This window comes from Rousettus aegyptiacus, unplaced genomic scaffold, assembly GCF_014176215.1.
Source record: "Rousettus aegyptiacus isolate mRouAeg1 unplaced genomic scaffold, mRouAeg1.p scaffold_m13_p_4, whole genome shotgun sequence".
NCBI classification, from domain to species: Eukaryota; Metazoa; Chordata; class Mammalia; order Chiroptera; family Pteropodidae; genus Rousettus; species Rousettus aegyptiacus.
The window spans coordinates 132,405,319-132,423,657 of NW_023416307.1; the positions used below are offsets into that span (position 1 = coordinate 132,405,319).

An 18,339-nucleotide genomic window follows, 5' to 3' on the forward strand; every position below is an offset into this window, starting at 1 on the left:
TATCCTGGGTCTTCATCTTTTTGAATATATATATATATATATATATTTTTTTTTTTTTCCCAAGCCCTCTGTCCTGCATAGTTTTTCTTGAGAAATCAGCTGCTAGTCTTATATGTAATTATTCCCTTATATGTAATTATTTTTCTCTTGCTGCTTTTAATATTCTTTCTTTTGATTTAACCTTTGGCATTTTAATTATGATGTATCTTGGTGTGGGCGTCTTTGGATCTGATTTCTAGAATTCTCTGAGCTTCCTGGGGTTTTATGTCCATTTCCTTCAGCAGGTTAGGGAAGTTTTCCATCATTATTTCTTTAAACAGTTGTTCAACAGCTTGATTTTCTTCAGTTACACGGATCAGACGAGTATTCGGAACCTTAATAGTGTACCATGTGCTCCTTAAATTATTTTTATAGTCTTGGCATCTTTTTTCTTGCCATTCTGATTGAGCATCCTGATTGGCTTTCCTGTCCTCTAGATAGGGCATGTGATCCTCTTCTTTATTCACTTTGTTTATTCCTTTGTTTATTCCATTTAATATACTTCTCATCTCAGATAATGTGTTCTTCATTTCAGACTGGTTCCCTTGTAGGATTTCTACTTCCATTTTTATGTTTTTTATTTCTTTGTTGAAGTTCTCACTGAATTTATCTACACTTCCCAAAAGTTCATTGAGCATTTTTATAACCAGTGTTTTGAACTTTGCACCTGTTAGATTACTTGACTTCATTATATCTGGATCTCCGTTCTGTTCTGTCATATGGTTTCTGCTTCTTTGTTTTCCCATTTTGCCTGCCTTTCTATGTCTGTTTCTATGTAATAAGTAAAGCTCCTAAGGTCTCCTGGTCTTATTAGTGTGAATTTGTGAAGTAGGTGTTCAGTGGCACAGTCCTGAGAGGGGTTAAGCTGCAGGCCAAATTTAGCCAAAGCCTCTACTCCTCTGGGGCCACCTGTTAAGATTCAGCAAGCAAGCCACAGATGCTGTGCTTATAGTTGCTTCAAAAGGTCACATCAGAAACTGAGGTCAGCTGCCTCCACCAGTGTGAGTCTCAGCAAGAAGCACCTGACTCGCTGAGGATATACCTGGATGTGGCTTGGGTGGGGCCGTGAGTTGGGGGAGGTGGGGTTTCAGGGAATCCTCTGGGCTGAGCGACCTCTGTTATCCAGTTTCATGACATCACAGCTATGGCGAAGCTGTGTCCAGAGCACTGGAAGAGGGCAGGACTCAACATGGAACAATGGATACTGCCGGCACTTCTATACCGAGCGAGTCTTGCCTTGGCCCTCACTCCAAAAATGCCTCTCTGTAAGTCCCTGGTGCCCCCAACGCGCAGCTGAATGGGCACTGGTGCTCAGAGAGAGCAGGTCTGTCATTGCGAAAATCTGCTCGCAGACATGGCCCCTTTAAGAGGTGTCTGCCACTACTACATTCTCTGTCTCAGCCACTCCACTCGGGCAGCCCCGTGTCCTAGCCCTGTCCTACCTTCTGCCATTGCAGGGTGCTTTCTTGGATTTCTCTGTAGTTGTATGGCTTGTTCCTCTAGATTTCGGATGATTTTTCCTTGCTGCTGCTACTTGTTTCTGGCACAACTTTGATTTGGTTGCCAGAGGGATGAATAGAACCGCTATCATCTACACTATTTTTTTTCTCTCTCTCAACCTATTTTTAAACATCTGAGCTGTTGCCATCTTTTCATTGTTCTAAATAGTTTTTGGATGAAATCTTGTGTATACCTCTCTGGTTAATTCCTTAAATTGGATTCCTATACATGGGATTACTGGATCAAAGATTATGTATAGGCTTATGGGATTTGCTACAGAATGCTTACTTATGCTCTTGCCCTATGCTGTCCAATATGGTAGCTGCTTAGCCCTATGTGGCTAATTATATTTAAATTTAAATGCAGTTTAAAAATGAGGTCCTCTGTTGCACTGGCCCCTAGGCTTAGTCCGTAATAGCCACATGTTGTGTATAGCTACCATATTGAACAATGCAGACAGAGAACATTTCCATCTTATCATAAAGTTCTAGAGGATAGTGCTATTTTAGAGAAACTGTACTTTCTGTACCTCCATAATCTCTTTCTGTACCTCCATAGTCTCTCTACACCTTTATCAGCATTGAATATTATCATTTTAACCCTATTTGATAGTCCAAAAAGGGAATCTCAATTTAATTTATAACTACTTCTATTTAGACTTGACCATTTTGTCCACTTCATTAGCTGTTGTATTTCCTCTGGGAATGGACACATTTTGCTGTCTTGATATTTTCCTTATAGATTTAGACATGCTTGGAAAGATACTCTAAAGGAGCTATGTATCACACTCTCATCTCTACGGCTTTGCCCCAGACCTAAGCATATGATACCTCTACTGGAAAAATGTGAAAATATCCTTTCCAAACGATGGTGACAGTTACCACATTTGGGTTTTCCATAGCCTTTTTCCCTCTTTTTCTTTCCTCTGGTGTTCTGAGTGTTTATGTTTGGTTTCCTAGCCATTTTACTTTGGTTTAGTAAAGATATGGCCGGGGCTGTTTCCCTGCCTCTCAGGATGTGCCCACACTGTTCTCTTTCCCCAGTCCTGTGCTCCCGCCAGAGTGACCCCACAGTGCCCTGTGCCTCGTACCTATTCAACACTACTCAATGAAATGCTATACATTTAAGAAGGGTAGAAAGGAAATGTTAAAAAAAAAAAATAGCTAATTTTATTTTTAATGGAACTTTCGGTTTCAGTAGCAGAGCTGATTTAAGATTATATTAAATATTTTCTCCGCAACAGGAAACATCGTCCTACCAAACACTCTCTTGGTATACGGGACATTTCACAATTTCCCCTTCATTTACTGACAGCTGTGAAATAGGGAACCAAATCCTATTAAAGATAACTATGAATAATATGTGAGGCAAACAAGTACCCATGCTGTAGTCCTTTCTCTTGCTTCACCTTAATCCTGAGCAACAGTAAAACATGAATCCACAGAATCATGTAAGGATGAGGAAGGTGTAAAGGGATATTTTATTTACCCACAAGAAAAAGACTTTAGGATCCTTGATTGGTGTCCAGCATATAGTTATATTTCCCAGTGTGCCTGGGGCACGGGGACACTTTCAGACACCTTCAGAGCCTATTGCCTAAAATGTTGCTTAAATTTAGTTGAGAGCAAACTGCCTTCAGTAAGTAAAGTAGATTGAAGGCTAGATAAAATCTCCCTTGATTTCTTATCTCCACAGTGAGGCCAACATTGATCTTAAGCTGAGCTAAAGTCAACCTAGAAAACACATCTGTGAGCATTTTCCTTCCTCTTCAATGACAATAAAAATGGACGCATTATATAGACTGTAGTTAAGATGGGAGTTGAAGCCAATGGGCATAGTTGGTATCTACCGCCACCTTGCGGTGACGCATCCAAATCCTGGGCCCTTTCAAGGATACCAAGATTTAAAAATGACAGCCCTCTGGAAGGAATTTGGAGTTAATAATAATCATGAGAGAGGCTATTTTCTTGGGGAATACAAAGTAATAGAAATAACTGGAACTTGACTGGCACTTTGTAGTAAACAAAACCCTTGCACATGGTCTCATTTAATCCTGGCAGCAGCCCGGTGCTGTAGGTAGTAGGATATCAGCCTCAGAGATGTGAAGACAGAGGCTCAGAGAAGTTGGAGACTTGAATTCAGTAAGTCTTGAACTTGAACCCAGACGTTCATACTTCAAATCCTATAATTCATTAATATCATCGTATGCAGTGTGTATATAGTACTATATATTATGCAGTATATATAAAAAATTCAGGAGAAATATACAGCATAGGGCATATACTGTGTAGTATAATATACTGTGTATGTGCTATATACACCATACTATTGGTATTCATGCTATTTTCTATGGTACTGCTAACCAGTACCCACTAACTTTCTGGGGCTGTTTTGTATAAAGACAAGGTAATTTCGGTTGACTCTCTGTAGTCTACAATTCAACAAATGCTGTTATGGAGTTTTGCTACTAAACTGTACTCTTGCTTTCTTGGGTCCCTGGGCACCCAAATTGTGGGAGACTCTTCTCCTCTGTTGTCTTACTATAGGGTGCAATAATGGAGGTGTGCTTAGGGAAAATAAACATAGGGACATTGAGGCAGTGGCACTGAAGCCATGTTTTTATAATGCTCAGCGTTTTTGTTGTTTCTTAATCCGATTCACTGGCTCATAGCTAAAACCCTGATGGACTGTTACCTCATTCATCTAACTAGAAGTATATTTTACAACCAATATATTTTAAAGTGGGGTCACTGAGAGATTATCTTGCTCACTTTAAATATCCCAAGTGAAAATTTTTGCAAGTTTTCCTTTATGGGGTAGGAATTGCTACTGTCACTGGAGACAATGCCAAGTTGTGTTCGGAGGAAACTGTTAGTCTCATTCACAGACGTCCTCTCAGCCAAATACTGGCAAAGGTGGAGGGGCCTTTTCTTATGGCCGGGGTCCTTGTTAGCCTGTTCAGCTTTCTTCAGAAGGCGACTCCTGTCTCTTGGGCAGATTGTCTGTCCTGGATCAGCAACTTCTATGTGCACAACTCAGTACACCTATCCCCATTTTACAAATGAAGAATCTGAGGTTCAAACAGGGTAAGTGATGAGGTCACAATTCCAAATGACTTCTGATGGCAAAAGCCCACACTTATCCTACTGTACCACATTGCCCATTTTCTACTGTTAAGTATTCCGTTTTTATCCAGCTTGGCCACTAAAATCCAAGTGACATTGGTCAGGCCTAATGGAGGAAGCAGGTGAAAGAGTTCTGTGGAGGCAGTAGGCAGTTCTGGGGCTAGAGCTGGTGTGGGATTCATTCGGCGAAGGGGGCGTGGAGGAGAGCCTTGGACTGGAAGTGGGGAGCCTTGGCCTGGTGCTGGCTCTCCCCTAACAAACTGCTCTGGGGCAGAGTTTGACTTTCTTTAATGCCTGTGAGCATCTATCCTATAAGTACATTTTCTTTACAAGTTAATTTCGAAGAAAAATAAAAACACTGCAAAGAGAAAACTTGGTACTGTTATCAGTTTTGCTTTCACCTAGTATAGCCATCTGGAAAGAGGGGGAGAGAATACATAATGCAACAGACCAGCAAGAGATAAGGGCTCCTCTTGCTTCCCCTACCCCAAGTACTCGAGGAGTGATGGCAGTTAGGACACCTGGCAAGCAAGCCGAGACCCTCTGCCTGTCCCTCTTCTCACCAGGAGCCAGGATTTATTCTAGTTGTACAAAATGGCTGAGTATCATCCAGCCCCGCTCCACTAGGAACCCTCCTCTTCAGGTGTAGTTGATGTTGAAGGGCCCTAGCTTGCTGCACACGCAGTCCAGCTAATGTGCTCAAGACAGATGCTCTCATAAACAGCTCTCTGCCCAAAAAAGGAAAAAAGAAAAAAGAAAAAGAAAAGAAAAAACAGAGACAGAAGGCAGATGGTGGGGATAGGTGGTGGTCTTCTCCTTTCTTGGGGCAGTGTGGCCAGGGACTGGACCAACTATACAGGGTCTCAGAATTAGGCAGAGCACCACAGTGGGTTCCTATGACATAGCATAAGTGGTATTTGTGGAACACTGGTCTTGAAAAGGAACATAAATTAACTGAAGCAGAGAAAATGGGCAAATATGAGACGCCGGGAAAAAGGGAACAGTCCTTCAGGCTAAAAATACATGTGGATGTGTTATTTTAGTCTATTTGGCCTCATTTTTTACAGGGTTGTCTGACATGCTGCCTGGAGGCACATTTACAGAATCACATCAGTAATGACAAAGATCTCTTTAAGTGCTTCTGGGTCCTTCTGCTTTCCTCTGGGGGCTTTTAGTCAACATGGCTAAATTATGTTATACTGTAAAACTTTTCGGGCTATGCAATTCTATTTGCTTTTGCATTTCTATAACACACACACACACATAAACACACACTTGCTACTTTTTAATACAAAAATTAAACATACTCATTTAAAAAAGTTAAAATATAAGAATACACTAAATAAAAAGTGTGGCTTTAAATTATCCTCCTTCACAAATGCAACTTTGTGAAAGGTCAGGACTTTTGACCCACGTCCAGTGTCGCAGGAGTTGGGTTCTTCGGAGACTTTCGGAATTTGCTCTGAAGGAAAACTCTTGGCACACACAGGCCTTCTTTTTTATTCACTGTTTCCCGAAAGACATACTCGTTCACCACTTCTTCATAACCTGTGTCCACAAAGAGCTGGGCCAGGAATTCTGTAAGACATGCAGATCAACACCACTTGGTATTTGCTTTGCGGTGATGAGGAGGACTGGAGGGCTGAGACAGGTTTTTTTAATGTAATGAAAATTTCAATGCTAAACTTTAGAGATTTTGTTTTGTAAAGTAACACTCCTACTTCTCATCATGTTACACCCAAATAAAAATCCCCACCTAAAATTTAATCAGAAAAGTTCAAGGACAACCTAGAAAATACCCACGGTGCCCTATTATAAGTCCCCCAAATACAAATGTCTGAGTAAAAAGAAATAAAATTCCAACTGGCTATATTTATATGAAGTCTACATGTGTTCAATTTGTTTACCTCAAGCACCTCATCTATCCTAATATGAAGAAGGAAAATCTGTGACCAGAGTTGGGGGGAGGGGGGGAGGCAGGGAATCACCTAATGATGATATACCCTAAGGAAAATTTAACCCAAATAATATATCACTACACTTTAAGTGAAACAAATGGAATAAATGGCTATGTAGCAAAAATAAAGACTCTGATTAAGGGCTTATTCCAAAGACTGTGCTCTGAAGCGCTTTGCAGCTATTATTGCATCTTCTCAATTATTTACAACTGGTTTAATTAGAAACAGAAACATTAAAACAAATTTAAAATTTTTACTTGACATTTTTATTTTACGATTTCAATGGTAATCAATCATATTTCGTTTCATTTTGGAATCCAAAACAGTATTTCAAGAAATACTAAAGTTTGTAAGAAACAAAGCTTAAGAGGTAATTATTTTATGGTCCATATAATTAAGAAGGCTTAAAACTAATGTTCAAAATACCTAAAACATTGGCATAATGTATGGCACTTGGATGTTTTTATAAAAAATTACTTTTTAAGGAACTCCCTCTAGCAAATTCATGCATTTAAAAACAGATCCAATCACTTTTACAGAAAAATGTTTCTTGCCTTTGTGACCTGGGAAAGTAATCTCAGGGCTTTACACTGTCCTATTTGCTTTATTTTTGACTGAACAAAGTGAAGATTCTGAGTTGCCCTCCCCCCTTTCCAGCATAGATCCTGGTATAGCATTCACCTAGTGTGTCTGAGCCTGTCCATTAATCCAGGCTAACTAGACATTGTCACCATAAGAGGTTTGTGAGCTAGCTTACCACGGCCAGGGGCTGTGTCTATGTTATTCCAGGTGCTAGGTAAATGGCATATGTCAGAGAGCTTATTCCAGGGTCTCATGCCTGCGTGCTAAGTACTGCCACCCCCGGCTTCCCCCAGTATTACAGTGATACAGACAGATTCCTTTAATCTTACCATCAGTAAAAAAATACGATCTGGTTCCATCTTGTCTAACATAAAAGTTTTCTCCAAGTTTGCTGCCGGCTTTAAACCTCAGCATGGCATGATCATATAGCCCATAGTCGCGAAACAAGACATTTTTGCCTGGTTTTAATACCTGCAAGAAAAACAGGCTGCATATAACTCTGGGGGAACCCAGTCAAGTAAAGCTTACCATAAAATAAAAATGTGATTTCAGGATTATATTAACTTATACTTATGATAATTATAAAATGGGGCCAGACTGAAATACCCCTAATACGAAGGAAAAAGGGTCTGCTAATCAAAGGTATAGTCACACAGTAGAGGGAAACCTCTTGAGCACTTATAGGAACACACTGGAAGGTCCAGTGTCATACAATTAAAATGTTAATGACATTAAACAAAACAACAGTCTTATCCTCATTAAAGCATTTATTAGTCATTTCCTAGTACATGATCTTGTAGTCAAACTGTCTCTTACAAAAATGTCATTTTGGCTTTTTACTGATTCTGGCTAGCTTTCCTCATTCTGAGCCTCAGTTCTGGTTTCACTGTGCTACAATTATGTATAGCTTGCCCGTCAGGCTAATAACTGACATATGCCTGGCACTGTACAGCTTACCACATGTGATCTCATCAGATCTTCATCTAATTCTAGGAGGAAGGAATGTGTTTACTGTCCTCATGTGAGATAAGGAAACTGATGACAGAAGAGGTGATCTGCCTATGATCACATATCAGCTAGTTAGTGGGGGAGGCAGGACTCACATTTGGGTCAAAAAGCATATGATAGAATCAGAAATATTTATTTGCCCTGGCAGGTGTATGTGTGGGGTATCATTCCAATTTCATTCACACTACCAACGAGAAAAGAGGATACGCGGGGCGAAATAACTTCAAGCTGTGCTGCACTCCTTGATGTGAGGAGGAGCGGATCTTCAGGCCATTGCAGCTGTTTAGGGAAAGGGATCAGTGTGAGGCCCAGACAGGAGTCCCACACTAGAGCCTTCCAGATACATGTGTCACAGGGTAGATGTCTCAAAAACTGAAAACATCAACAGGCTGTGGGTGTTACTTCCTCTATTTTACAAAGCATATTGCATATGCTTTCCGGAGTGAAAAGTGAGATGCCTTGGGACGACACTTGTGTGTGTGTGTGTGTGTGTGTGTGTGTGTGTGTGTATTTTTATTAAGTTTATTGGGGTAACATTGGTTAGTACAATTATATAATTTTCAGGTGTAGATTGTAATTTGACATTTGTATATTCTATTGTGTGTTTACCACCCAAAGTCCAGTTTCCTTCAGCTACCACATATTTGATCGGGACACTTGCTTGTTATGTGAAAATTCTTTCAAACTGCATTAACACTACTAAATAAGAGTGGACTTTAAAGGAGGCTCTAATTTTATTAAATCTTATTCTGACCCATCGCAGCAACAAGATGATTTTTAAAACATATGACATGTTATTATAATAGATTTTTTAAATGTAGTTTCATGTATTTCCTCTTTCTGAACAGAATATGAAAGACTGTCCATAATATTTGCAAGTGTGCTAGCAGATTTTCTCATTTAATAATTTTTATCAATTCTAGCATGCATTTTAAATATTGTCGGTAAAAAGCTTCTTCTATAAAAATATTCTTACCTTGGTTAGAAATGGTAAGTTTTAAAATCTGATTAATTGAGAAGGGGAAATTCTGAAAAAATTAACTCATGTGAGAAAGACTTATTCTTCCATTTCAGAAGGAAGGAAATACTACATGGGACAGTGGAAAGAACACTCACTCAGTTTCCAATCAACTTTGGGAATCTTGATTCATATCCCAGTTCTTCCATTAACTAGTTGAATGACCTTGAGCAAGTAATTCCATCCCTCTGTATATGTTTTCTCGTCTGTAAAATAATAATGATACTAATGCCTCTTGATCACGGCACTGTATAGTTAACCTGGCATTTTTCAATGTTAGGTTCTTTCATTCTCCCAACAACTCCAAGAATTGGGTAGACCAAGTCTATTATGCCCACTTTAAAGTAAGTAAGGCTAAGAGTAAAAGTTACTTGCCTGAGGTTTCAAGGCAAGTCAGTGGCACAAGGCAGACCAAATCCAGATCTTCCAATGACAAATTTGGTCCATTTTTACTTTATCATTCTATTCCAAAAATTAGGGAATTCAACTTTCAGTTAAAAATAATGTAGTTTTTAAATTTCTCTGGTGTTAACATCTTGGAGTAATTAGATCTACAACAGCTTTTATAATTCTTTTAATATTTTCTAATTAGACAATTATATTATCTGCAAATAATGAGTTTTGTTTATTTCTCATCCTTAAACCTTTTCTCTTCTTGTCATTTTGAGCTGACTAGGACCTCCAGCACAATGATGAAAACAGTACAATGCTGAATACAAGTACTGGTGGTGGGCACCCACATCCCCATAAAGTTCCTGATATTCCTTATTCTATCCTAATTTCTACTCCTCTCTAAAACCTGAAACACTTCATAAGTGGAATCACAAGTATCCACAACCTCTTCTTAATGTTCCCTTCTTTCTTGTGCTCAAAGAAACCTGACTGACCTGACGATACTGTTTTCCCTGCAAGCACTCAAGTCATGGCTGATTTTTCTCCCATTACCCTTGTACCACTGCGCTTGAAGACCGAGCTGCTGTCCTCCTTGCTCCTCATTGCTATTTTCTGTGCATTCTCCTTTCTCCTCCCTAAATGCTCCAGATCTGAATCTCCAGTCATCAGATATCACCCACTATCCCTTTTGGTTAGTGCTGTCTTTTAGTTCCACGGCCACTTCCCTTCATTTCGTGATGAACGTTATCTTCTGGTTTAGTCTCATTCTTAACACTGCTCCATTCTTAATTCTAGTCAATTTCAATATACTTGTGGATTATCTTTCCAAGTATGCTGGTTTCTTAATGACTTGAGCTTCTTTTCCAAAGATCTTGTCCTCTACTCTACTTAAACCTTGTCAACACTAAAAAGTATAATCCTCCGTACCCTCGGTATCACTCCCTGACCACCCCCACCATCTTTTCAGCTGTCCAGTTCACCATTTTTATTAATCCTTTACCCTCACCAGGACCTTCAAATCAGGTGATCCTACTGTCTCTTCCCTGATGCCTTTTCTTCTCTTTAGCAGCTTAAGTTCCATGATTATTTATTGGTAAATGTTGGGTTCTCATCTGCTCACATACCAGGGGCAGGGAAAAAGGTTAGAAAAAACCTTAAAAAACCTCACATGAGGAGGGCTAAAACCAATGTGACGACATCTGAATTTAATAATAATATTGTTTTAAGTGAGAATTATTATCCCTAACACGTTTCCAGTGTCTTGAAATTTCTACCTTACTACTCTATTAAAACAATTAAAATTGGGGTTAAATTTTAAAGTATAGCTCTAAATACATAGAAGCACCCTTACCTAACATCTGCTTCTCAACTCACTGAATGCCCTTCTCTCCCTTTGTAAAGCAGGGAGCCTATGACTGACTGAAGCCCACGACTCGCTGAACAGATGAGGTTTACAGGCTTTTTAGATGCACACTTGCAGTTTAGTGCCCCCCAAGTAAGCTGCATGCTCACTCACTGGTCACTTACGTGTGTTCCCAAACTTGCTTGTGCCAGCTGTACTTAGATTTATAATTATATATGAGTATATAAACAATGCAATGAATGTGAACAGAAGCCATTTTTATTTTCTATGAAAAGTAGGTTGAATACTTTGGAAAGATTTGATAAAGAAGCACTGAACAAACTGCTATTTAATTGGTATGGGAGAATCAACTGTGGAAATCTGGGTAAAAATATAAAAGAATCTGCCCTCACATTACTTTCCAATTATTTTTAAGTTCTCGCTCCACTTTTAAAGAAGCCAAAACTCTATCGTATGTATGCTTCGTGTCAGGATGATAAATGGCTCCAAACTCAAAGAAGAGGCCTTGGCTTTATATCAAAAGTGATAAATGAATACTAATATATTTTAAGTTATAATAAAAATGTCTCAGGTAAGAATTTACGATTTTTTATGATTTCTTGATTTAGCTAATTTTTTTTTATTTAGCTGATTTTTAAATTAATCAACACCAATACCAATTGTATAGGTAAGAGAGCTGTTACTGTAGTTTTACAAAGCATCGTCATATATGATCCTACTTGCATCTCAAAATAACTCTGTCAGTGAGACACATCTCCATTTTACTGACAAGGAAATTGAGGCCCAGGGAAGGAAGATGAGGTGGCTTATTTTGAGTCACATGACTTACAAGTGACACTTTACTTTCCGAGTGCTACAGCATCCTCCTGGTGGCCACAGCAGTTTGGGTTCTTCCCATTCTAAGAGCGATGGCAGTAACAACAACAATGGCTGACTGAAAGAGCACTTTCCACGTTCCAGGCATTGTGTTAAGTGCTTTATTCATATCTCATATAATCTACCTTAAATCCTAAGATCTAGGAACTATTATTTCAACATTGAGGTAATGAAATTGAGGCTCAGAGAGGTAATAGAACTTGCCTAAATAGAAAAGCCAGATTTTGACTCTAGGCACTCTAGACTGTATGCTGTTGACCACTGAATCACACTTCCCCTTATTTTACAGCAGGACTCCTCAGATTCCAGGTAACTGAAAAACCATCCTTGCTCCAAGGCTGGCCTGAAGAGGAGCAATGGCCACCAGACAAACGAAAGCTTCGGATGGATGTTTTATGCAGGAGTATCCCTTTCTGTACACTGAAAATATAGCCTTCAAAGTGAGAATAGGGACTCTGAACTTAGATGGTACACGGGCCTCAAAGGGAAGGTAAACAAGACCAGGATGTCCAACCCTCAGGTGCAGGCTCCAAATCACTAACCTTATAAATGTTTTGTAAGACAAGGTGCATCTTATCAGGGTGAACAGCAGAGAGCACAAATATCAACATGACGACATCCACAGACTCTGGGGGCACATGTTCCAGAAGGTCATCTTTAGTTAGGTCACACTGGAATACCTTGCATCTTTCTGTGTTATATGAAGGATTTTGCTAGAAAGGGAAAAAAACACAAAGGAATTTTAATACAACATCCATGTTGATACAGAAATATAGAGCCTCAGAAGGAGATCCTGTTTCCACTGTGTACTACTGCACAGAAATCAATGATCAGTTTGTTACTGGGTAAAACTGAGTAATGAACCATTTATATATTAAAGCATGTAATATTCAATGTTGCTATGAGAGGATGAGATTTCATTTTAACAACTCATTTTTAACTAAAGAGAGACAGTCTATTACTTACTTAAAACTGAGTATTTCACAAGCATGTATTTCCAGGAAGATGATAATCCACACTGGCCTCTGCTTCCTTAATCCTCCTTTGAATCATCCATTACAAAACTAAATCCTACAAGAAGTCCTTTCAGCTCCCCTTACCGGGATGCTCCCACAGTTCTTCTGGTTATATTTTCCCTTGATGCATAAAGACAAATAAGCCTAACTTTCTTTCTTTTTTTAAAAACTACAAGTGTGTTCCTGGTACATTTTGGTTGGTGTGTTTAAACACACATTTAAGAGCATTTTGAAGAAAAATATTACTTTTCTTTAAATAAAGATCTAAATAAAGACAGACATACAAAGTGGTTGGATGGGAAGATTCAATAGTGAAAAGATGTCAATTCTACCTATCATTGCACTGACAATCTCAACTGAATTCTAATAAATTTCTAGAAACATGACAAATCTAATTAACCTAGAAGCAAAAATCTTTAGAAATAGCCAACTCAACCTTTAAAATGAAGAGCAATGAAGGAGAAGGTACACTGTTGGACAACAAAACATTATAAATGTAATACTAAAACTATGTGCTTTGAGAAAGGAGACAAACAAATCACTGGGATAGAATTTCAAAACAGACCCATAAATATAGAAAAAATTTAGTACTGGATATGACCAAAGATAGACGACAAAGATGACAATGAGATTAAAAGAATGTCTATAATAAAGGTAACAATTATTAGGGAGAAAAAATGAAATTTTCATTTAATTTAGTGTGTTCAAAGAGTTAGCTTTCCATTTGTATTAAAAGACTGGCCACCCAAATGAATTAAAGGACTTCCAGTACAGAGATGTACACCAGTGGAAAGATATAGCTCCCATCCTTAAAACAACAAAAAAAGGCTGGACAGAGTAATGAACAACCAAAATCTGGAAAGAGAAAGGTGCCTTCATGGAAAGACAGGGCCAAAGTATTTGCTTACCTGAAGCAAAAGCCTCCAAAGTGAAAGATAAAACTAGAAACCTGACAGACTGCTGGAATATGGGTGTTATATTGTGAAGCTCCTGGGGGCTGAAGTCACAGGGATGTTCTCACCCTTTTGCAAGGGTTTCACCAGAAACATTACCAGGCTTTCACAGAGAGGATGGTGTTCTTTCTGGTGCTGGACTTTCTTGTCTCATTTACAGAAAAGGTTTAACCTGCTAGGGACAGGTTATTTGAGGCCAGCAGCCTTAGGGAGCTGGTGGAATATCACTGCTACTGGGGGAAGGGAAGGACTCTGCCCAGATCTAGCCTTAACTGCACGAAGAAAGGCCTCAACACTGAAAAGGAGGGCAGTGGTGGATACCTCATACAGCTGTATTCTTGGAGAAGTAGAAGGTCACACCCCACAGAAACAGGCCGGGTATGCAGTTCAAAAACTGAAAATCAGAATATTAGCAAACAATCCCTTCTCCCATACCCTACCGACAAGTCTCCAGTAATAACAATAGTGGACTGCAGCTGGAAAAGCCACAAGAGCAGACTCTTTCTGGGCAACAGCACAAAGGGAGAGGAGAAGCCAAGAGGAGAGACAAAAACTGTCACCAGAGGAGTTTAAAGTCTGTGGTGCCCATAGCAACAGCAAACCTCACAGGTTACTATGGCAACAGCAGACCTCAAACAGCCCAACTTCTGTCTAGACTACAAATCCTTATGACGTCAGTATCCACTGCCTTATACAACAAATCTGGCTCTCAACAAAAAAGTACAAGGCATACCAAAACACAAGAAAAAACTCAGTCTGAAGAAAAAGCAACCATCACAACCAGACTCAAATATGACACAGATGTTGGAACAAAAAGTTTGGGCATTTAAAATAACTATGATTAATATGTTAAAGGCTCTATAGAAAAAAGTGGACAACATGCAAGATCAGATAGTAATTTCAGTAGAGACTACACAAAAAATCAAATGGAAATGCTAAAAAGCAAAAACTGAATAACAGAAATGAAGAATGTTTTTGATAGGCTCATCAAGGAGAATGCTTATTGCCAAAGAAGGAATTGGTGAACTTGATGATGAGACAATAGAAATGAACTAGCTGAAAATGTAAAGAAAAAAGTTTAAAAAACAAAAAAGCAAAACAGCATCCAAAAGCTGCAGTACAACAGCAAATGGCGTAACATACATATACCTGGACTCTTAGAAAGAGGAGAGAACAGAGCTGAAGAAATACTTGAAGAAATAATGACCAATATTGTTCTAAATTAAAAAACATAATAACTAAAAGTATAAAAAGAATATACAGGTGATTCTATAACTCCTAAACAAAACATAAAACCTTAGCACCTCAAAAGGAACAGATGAATAAACTTGACATAATTTAAATACTGTCATAGAACAATATCATAAAAAAAGATGAATAAACTAGAAGAAACGTTTGCAACATACGTAACAATCAGAATGTATACTAAAAATGAGAAAAAATAACCAAAAAATGGAAAAGATTATGAACAGACAATTCATAATATAAGCTCCATGTGAGTTGGGGTTCTTTGTGTTTTGTTCACTATTTAATCACAGTGCTTAGAACAATGATTGGCACACATTAGGCTCTCGATAAATATACGTGAAATGAACTCACAGGAAGGAAAATACTAATGCTTATTTGCATATTATAAAGACTTCAACTTCACTGATTATAAGGAATGAACAAATTAAAATATGGAGACATTATATTTTGCCCATAAGATTGGGAGATATAAAAGACTGACATCAAATGTTGAGGTATGGAGAAAAAGTTATCTTCATATTATTGGTAAAATTGTAAATTGGTATAATTTTCTGGAAGGAAATGGCATTATCTATTAAAATTTAAATGTGTATATGCTTTCTCCAAGGAATTCTACTTCCATTATTCATCATAGAGAAATATGTACATGTGTTTTGGGGAACATGTGCATAAGGCTGATTACATTAACTCTACTTATAAGAGCAGAAAATTAGTAACAATTTAAATAAATATCAACAAGGTAATTGTTAAAGTATGGTATATCCATTCTATGGAATACTGCAATAGGTAAATAAAATATGGTAAATCTGTATCTACTAAAATGAAAAACTCTGCAAGATATAGTGTGACAAAAACAATATAGTACAATGTGATACCACTATTAAATAGTCTAATGATAAAAAAAAATCTAACGGATGCTAAAACTCTGAAAGTTCAGCAAAGAAAAAAGTCTATAAAATAAATGAGGCAAAATGCTGGTGATCACTAAATTACTATACATGTATGTAAATAGGAAAACTACATTTATGGTGATGACAGCTGGTTAGCTCCAGGGAGAGGACTGGAACTGGCCAAATGGGTACAGAGGGCAGGTTAAACAAGTCTAAGAAAACAAACGTAACAGAATACGTGGATGGTGCACCAACCTTGACATATTCAACTGCTCTTGGAGAAAAATCACAAGCATAAGCAAAGATGTTCGGATCTTCTTCTAAAAGCGGAAATAAACAGTTCCCAACCCCACAGCCAGCCTCAAGCATAGTCAGTTTTTGATTTTCAAACTGAGGAAAGAGAAACTCAAAGTTACAACACAATACATTTGCATAATGAAGAAACAAACCAAACAAAAAAGTCCAGAAATGAAAGACAAGGCCTCTGCCACCTCAAGCAAACATTAAAAAAGTAAACTGATTACTGAAAGATAATACTGATATATCAATTTGTTGTCCAACATTGAGCAATTTGTTATGGAGAGAAGATAGCATAATGGCTAGGAGAACAGGCTCTGGGGCTAAACCTGCACTCAACCCAGACTCCTCCCCTTGCCCCTGTGTTCTGTCATTGGACAAATCACTCAAACAGCTTTGTACCTCAATTTCATCAGCAAGTGGGGATAATATCAATGCCTAATTGACAGTCTTATTAGAAGGCTTAAATTATAGAACGCATATGAAGTTCTAGGAAAGGGCAATGGTAAAGTGTTCATCATCATCATTACTGTGAATCTGAAACTGTCATTGAAGTCATTCAGTACAAATTTAATATTTACAACTTTCAGATTACAGAAATGTCCATTAAAATTCTCTCTCCTATATATTATACAACCCAAGGACTGCTAAAACTACTTGAAACCAGTTTATTTTTCTCTAACGTACAAAGCATTCTGGCAGGCTTCATAAATTCTCTACCTCATACCTCCATTAAAAAGCAATAAAGTACTCCTCTTCTAAACATTTTAAATGAAGAACAGCTCAAATAAGGTGTAACATTACCTCCCTACATGATCTGAGCTCCTCGAACTCTCTAGTGGTCCAGTGTCTATCTTTGAAGAAATTAGTACTATTTCTTTTGTAAAATAGGTCCCAGTTCTTCTGAGCCTCTTTTTCCAGTTTTTGTTGTTTAAAGTCAGACACTAAAACTTGGTCTCTTTTCAGTTTCTCCTCTTCTTGAGAGCTGAGAATCCGTGCCTGCAGCCCCTTCCTTTGCAAAGATGCCATCTCATAAGTTGACAGTAGTATATTTAACACTGCTGAAGATTCTCCATCCCTGAATAATTTGAGGAATCCGAGCTGATTCTGCAGATATAAGCAAATGTGATGTGGTTCCTCAGGTTGGGTTCAAGCCTCAGGCAGCACTCCTGCTTCCCAGGAAAAAGAAAGAGATTCTTATTAGTGGTTCTAGAAGACTTCTTTAAGACGCTGAGTTAGTGGTTCTAGAATAATTCTCTCACCCAACAGTTCAATTCACCAAGCATTTACTAGTGCTGACTCTATACAGCCCACTGTACGAGGAGAGGTCACAAAGAAGACCAAGACAAAGTCCCTACTTTCGTGGGGCTTACGTTCCAAAGTGGCCCAGGCCTCTCATGCGCCGAAGTCTAATTCAAACAAGAATAAGTCATCTATTATAATAAATCGGTTTAGTTTAGAAAAAGGACATTCCCAAGAACTGAATGAGAAACTCTGGAAAGAAAATACTCATTAACTTTCGGTGCCTGTGAAAGGGGTGACTTAACAGCCACAACAGCTGCCCAAACTGGAGGTAGGTGGTCAACTGCCAGACAGAAGTGGGCTCATCGTTTCCCAAGGCTCGGAGACTCAGTTTTTTTCAGGGGAAGATGGAACTACTATGCCCGGATGACCCGAGTCTCTGATTTCACTCACAAGAAGCTGTTTCCCGACCAGAGAGGGCGTCGCTTTCTGGAACTGAGGCCCTCGCTCCGCCATCACGGCACAAAGAAATAGCGACGCGTGGCGTAGTGTCCATCTGCCTCAGGACACGGGGGTAAACTAGGGCATCCAGGCTGCCAGGGCCTGCAGAGAGCCGGCCATACTGGCTATCGTACCCGCGTTAATCTAGCCCACCGCGCTCTGGGCTCACCGTCATCAGTTCCTAGACTCACCTGGACAGGTAGGGTCGGGCGCATTCAGCCCTCAGGCAGGTCCAGACTTCGGAAGCAGAATTTGGGAGCCGCTGAGAAAAGCCCTGAGCCTGGACAAACCAGCGTCCAGAACTTCAGAATCCCGGCGGAATTCTATTGC

General features: G+C 38.9%; 1 protein-coding gene across 2 annotated transcripts; it reads right to left on the minus strand.

Annotated features, from left to right (window-relative positions):
- Nucleotides 1-3,891: 3,891 nt before the first annotated feature.
- Nucleotides 3,892-18,339, minus strand: METTL6 (methyltransferase like 6). Of its 2 annotated transcripts, none has more exons than XM_036218665.1 (6): nucleotides 18,201-18,339; nucleotides 17,071-17,435; nucleotides 16,225-16,359; nucleotides 12,405-12,575; nucleotides 7,534-7,675; nucleotides 3,892-6,242 (listed from the first exon to the last, which is right to left on the minus strand). In XM_036218665.1, exons 2-6 carry the CDS (start codon nucleotides 17,293-17,295, stop codon nucleotides 6,061-6,063), a joined length of 855 nt encoding a protein of 284 aa, XP_036074558.1. In that variant the 5' UTR covers nucleotides 17,296-17,435; nucleotides 18,201-18,339; the 3' UTR covers nucleotides 3,892-6,060. The 2 variants fall into 2 exon arrangements, with proteins under 2 accessions (XP_036074558.1, XP_036074559.1); XM_036218666.1 differs by having other exon boundaries at nucleotides 17,071-17,438; nucleotides 18,201-18,314.

Coding starts and splice junctions, on each gene's coding strand:
- METTL6 (XM_036218665.1), bottom strand. CDS start 17,295: ATGGCATCTTTGCAAAGGAAGGGGCTGCAGGCACGGATTCTCAGCTCT. Junction 16,360..17,070: donor AGCTCAGATCATGTAGGGAG/GTAATGTTACAC, acceptor CTCTTTCCTCAG/TTTGAAAATCAAAAACTGAC. Junction 12,576..16,224: donor GAGCAGTTGAATATGTCAAG/GTTGGTGCACCA, acceptor TTCCCTTTCTAG/CAAAATCCTTCATATAACAC.